This window comes from Pangasianodon hypophthalmus, chromosome 22 (genome assembly GCF_027358585.1).
Source record: "Pangasianodon hypophthalmus isolate fPanHyp1 chromosome 22, fPanHyp1.pri, whole genome shotgun sequence".
NCBI classification, from domain to species: domain Eukaryota; kingdom Metazoa; phylum Chordata; class Actinopteri; order Siluriformes; family Pangasiidae; genus Pangasianodon; species Pangasianodon hypophthalmus.
In genome coordinates this window covers 12,005,789-12,010,881 of record NC_069731.1, presented here as the reverse complement: position 1 = coordinate 12,010,881, position 5,093 = coordinate 12,005,789, and the positions used below count along the sequence as shown (strand labels likewise).

The following is a 5,093-nucleotide window of genomic DNA, read 5'->3' as shown; positions in this document are numbered from 1 at the left end:
TGTAAAGTGTTAAAAACAGTGCTGTAGAAAATGCCAGGCTTACTTACAGGCACTTTTTTTTAGTCCACGTTGTTTATCATCAGGCACGTTTTCTGCTTCAGGAAAGAAAACAACAAAATTTCCTTACGGTTAACCTTATTAGTCTGGTTCAGTATTGTGCAGAAAATGGAAAGGAACTTTGTTGAATAGGTGTTTTTTGTGATGTTGAAGACTATGAATGTTGAAGACTATGTTTTTGTGATGTTGAAGAATAATGTTTACATTTTAAGTTAATATATGAACTATTAACTGCAAATAAACAGACCTTTAGGCAGATTTTTATTTGGAAAAAAAAAAAACAGCATAGTGACTTTGCAATAGTGCAATAAAAGTCAGCAGGTAACTTTGTTAATTAATATAACTTGTTCATATAGATGATGCAAAATAAACATGCAACTACTAACTGGCCCCACTTTTGATTGAACTGTGTATTGTAATCATAATATGACAGCAATATTTTCTGAACATTTCAATCAATGCTAATATATGCACATCAATACTACAAATTAAATTACATGTTAAAAATCTGAGCATCACCCACTGAGTGATTATTCAGAAATAATTGGCACCAATGTTTGACTGTAGCTGTATGTTCCCTTTAAAGTGGAAGATATGCTTGCTGAAGATGTTATTTACTGTAAAAGATGCTTGTAATGACAGTTCAAATGAAAAAAGTCCAAAACTGTATATACAATTTAAAATATTTTACTGACCCATTTGCACTACCCTGATGTTGGCAGTTAAAGTAAATGTACAGTTTACTGACCTTTTCCTCTACAAATGCCTCGAAAATAAGCAGTATGCACTGGGCTCCTGTCAATACTGAATTCCCCTAGTGTTTAATTACAAGCAGTTTTTTACACTACAGAGTTCGAACCCTGACCATGTGAGTAAGGGTTCAGCTCAGTAAGATATAGATTGCAAAAGGCTGAGAATATATACAAGTTATTAAAGCTAAAAAACTGTAGAGAGAGAGGACTATAATTAAAATGTAAAAGCTGATTAAAGTAAACCTTCAGCCTTGTTATTCAGTTGTGAAGTTATACATGAACTTGATATATATGTGATGTAAAAGGAGATAAACCACACTGAAGACATTCTTCAGACTGTCTTAGATATTTGTCATCTGCTACGGTGGGTCAGCAAATTTTACATTTTCAAACATTTCCAAAAATTTCACTTTTTCTGGTTTAAAAAATCTTACATTAAGTAATGCATGACTTTTGAAGCTGCCTAGAACCTGCAGAGACACAAGCAGGAGACTCAAAGTGTGCACAACGCTTGTGGCAAACTCTCCAAGACGCCTGGAATGACATACCAGACGATTTGCTCATAACAAAGTACAGAGAGTTGATGTACAGTGGATATAAAAAGTCTACACACCCTTGTTAAAATGGCAGGTTTCTGTGATGAAAAAAAAATCATGTCAGAACCTTTCCTACCCTCAATGTGAAATTACAACGTATAAAAATTGAGTGAAAAACAATCAGAAACATATTAGGGAAAAATAGTAAATATAAAAAAAAAAAGTTTCAATAACCCGGTTGCATAAGTGTGCACACCCTTTTATAATTGGGGACGTGGCTGTGTTCAGAATGAACCAATCACATTCAATCTCATGTTCAAAAGTGATGATCATACAGCTGTCATAAATGAAATTATTCTGATTAACCCCAAATACAGACCAGCTGTTTCTGTAGGATTTTCTTCACATCTTCTTGGTTTCATCTGACTGCTGAAGCCATGGTCCGCAAAGTGCTGACAAAGCCTGTACAGGGTCTCATGTCGAAAGGAATCACTCAGGAGAGGGGTCTAAAAAAATTTCCACAGAACACCGTAAAGGCCATGGAGAAAATGGAGCACCACAGTGACATCACCAAGAGCAGGACGTCCCTCCAAAATTTACAAAAGGATAAGAAAAAAAACTTACCAGGGAGGCTGCCAAGACACCTATGGCAATATTAAAGAAGCTTCAGGAATATCTGATTACTCTCTGCATGTGACAACAATCTCACATTCTTCACGTCTGGGTTATGTGGTAGGGTGGCTAGACGGAAGCCCTTTCTCACAAAAAACATCCACTAAATCACCCGAAACCATGTGGCAAAATGTGTTATGGTCTGATGAGAACAATTCCAAAAGGTATGTTTGGTGCAAAGAAAAAAAAAAAAAAAAAAAGACCACCACACCCACGATGAAGCATGGTGGTGGCAGCATCATGCTTTACTGCTGCTTTTCATCAGCCAGAACTGGGGCTTTTATCAAGGTGGAGGGAATCATGAATAGCTACAAATACCAGTTGATTTTAGTGCAAAACTTTCAGGTGTCTTCTAGTAAGCTGAAGATGAAAAAGAACTTCACCTTTCAGCAAGACAATGGCCCAAAACATACATCCAATTCAACAAAGGACTGGCTTAACCAAAACAGATCAATGTTTTTGAATGACCTTGCCAGAATCCAGACCTGAATCCAACTAAAAGTCTGTGAGATGACCTGAAGCAGACTGTGCACAGGAGATGCCCTCACAATTTGATGGATTTAGAATGTTTTTGCAAGAAAGAGTGGGAAAATACTGCCAAGTCAAGAAGTGCCACGCTGATAGACTCTTAAGCAAAAAGACTGAGTGGTGTCATAATATCAAAAGCTGCTTCAACAATGTATTAGTTTAGGAGTGTGCACACTTACGCACCTTATTTTATTGTAAGTTTTTTATTTTTTCCCCTATAAATGTTTCTGATTGTTTTTCACTTTATTTGTATACTTTACAATTGCACATTAAGTTCTGACATCTTAGTTTCATTCTTTTACTTCACAAAACCGTCATTTTAACAGGAGTGTGTAGACTTTTTATATCCACTGTAGTTTTAACGGTAAAGGCTGGTCACGTTAATTTGGTTTAAATTTTTGTTTCATTATTGCTGAAAGCATTTTGCTTATCATAATATTTATACATCGGCATGGTGGCGCAGCGTAGCACTGCTGCCTCACAGCTCCAGGGTCCCTGGTTCGATCCTGAGCTTGTTACTGCGGAGTTTCAAAAATTCTCCCCATGTCCATGTGGCTTTCCTCCCAAAAACACACCAGTATTTAGACTGGCTACATTGTTAGCTAGCTGGCTAGTTGTGTGTGCGTGCATGCATGGTGCCCTGTGATGGACTGACATCCCGTCCAGGGTGTATTCCTGCCTCACCCCCACAACGTGACCCTAACCAGGATAAAGCAGTTACTGAGGAGGAATACATGAATGTGCCTAAGGCTTTTGGACAGTACTGTACATGTGTGCAGATTTGGGAAAACCTGAAAAATTCAGTTTACCAGACTTTAAATGAATATAATGTACTTGTGGTTGAGATACATGAAAAAGTAAAAGCCTGTAGAACTCTACATAGTAGAATATTTTAAAAAAATTATCATGTGAAGTGTTTTTCCTAGGCTGACACACACATCCCTGCAAAGAATATTAACATATTTGGAATTCCTGACATTCCATGAGTTTGGAATTAATTCGCCATGTTATTCCTGAAGTTGATCAAAGAACAAATGAACCAAGGATATTTGGATTGTAAAGGGTGTAAAAGTTGCTGTGAACTATAGTTACGCCTGAGACCAAACGGAATTAAACTCGATTCTGAACGCAAAACAGAAACATTTCCTGTGAGATTTCACCATCATACCGGGATCTGACACTGGTTTAATCCAATAATTCATTATTCATAATACTTAGGCTTACAAATTTTGTAATTTGGTAACAATGCTTTGTAAGTATTTTAAAGACAGTAATACTGAATCGTAATGCTCCATTAAAAATATTACAAATAATTCCTTGACTTGAAAATATAGCACATCTATTCATCTAGTGTCTGAAATAAAAGATTACGCTTTCCAAATGTAGGTGTGGATTGTACCTGGTACTGATGTTTTGTGGGGTTTTGTGGGACACATTTATAAGCCATAAAAGAACTTTAACACTTTATTGGAGCTTCATGAGGATTTGTGTAGTTCATAAAAATTATAAAGCATTGTTTCCAAACTACAAAGAATTGTAAGCACAGTTATAAAGATTTATCAAAATAGGCTTCAGAGAAAATATTAACTAAACGCTTTTGGCGATTAAACCTGTAATCTCCACGGTCCTGCATTTTTAATATGTAGATTTCTGTTTAAGCTGATGTTAGAAAACTTTCTTTCCCGCAGAAGGGTTTTTTGTTTTAAACAAAAAAATATACCCAAATAAATAATCCATGCAATCTCCCTGTAACCACGGAACACCAGATAGAACAAGTTCAGCATAAAAAATTAAGCAAATCATATGCACCTCCTTTGTGTATTTCCCTGAATAGCTAAATTTTTAGATATCACTGTAATACATCAACAGTCTATTGTGCGTTAACAGACATTGTGCAATAAGAGACATTGTGCATTTTAAGGCCCATATTGTAATAGACAACATGTTCCACTGTGTCAAAGTTCAGTAAATGTGCATTTGTGCCAGATTGTCTCCCTCTGTGCAATTGGATGTACTTCAGTGTTGTTTTTGACAAGCTGGTGTGAAGCAGAGAGCAAAAACATCTTCCAGCTCCTCCCGTCTTCAGTACTGCTGATTTAGCAAACATTTAATTATTGGCTGCTGGGTGGGGAGTCTCTGAAGGACTTCAGTGCAAAAAAAAGGTTCTGTCAGTTGCAGAAAGTGCTGTAGCAGATACGTCAGTTCAGGCTAGGTGTGAGCAGCAAAGCCCCACTCACAGGTTGCAGTCCTAGTATTTCATTTCAGGACTATGGGTTTGCAGTATTAGTTTTTTTATAGACAAACTCCACAGCAAAATCCCCTTTGTTTTAACCGGGGTCATCGCTTCACCTCAGGTATTTCTTTTCATTCATTTCTCTTAATTCACTCCTTCGGTTCCTCTTCCTGTCCTTCTTCCTCATCCACCTCTTGGATGTCATCTAACCCAGTTGTGGATATGCCGTCACTCATCGGGGCAGAGTCGTCCACCTGTATGGCTAACTCTGTGCCTGAATTCTTAGTCTAGAGTGAAAGGGTTTGATGTTTGATG

The 5,093-nt window shown here is 37.1% G+C and overlaps 1 protein-coding gene across 2 annotated transcripts in view; it reads right to left on the bottom strand.

Moving 5' to 3' along the window:
- Positions 1–218: 218 nt before the first annotated feature.
- Positions 219–5,093, bottom strand: part of ankha (ANKH inorganic pyrophosphate transport regulator a) — a 29,063-nt gene continuing 24,188 nt past the window's right edge. For both annotated transcript variants that reach the window (XM_053227871.1, XM_026938296.3), the window contains one exon: positions 219–5,065. In XM_053227871.1, the coding sequence (XP_053083846.1) occupies positions 4,928–5,065 (138 nt within the window). In that variant the 3' untranslated portion in view covers positions 219–4,927. The remainder of the gene's footprint in view (positions 5,066–5,093) is intronic.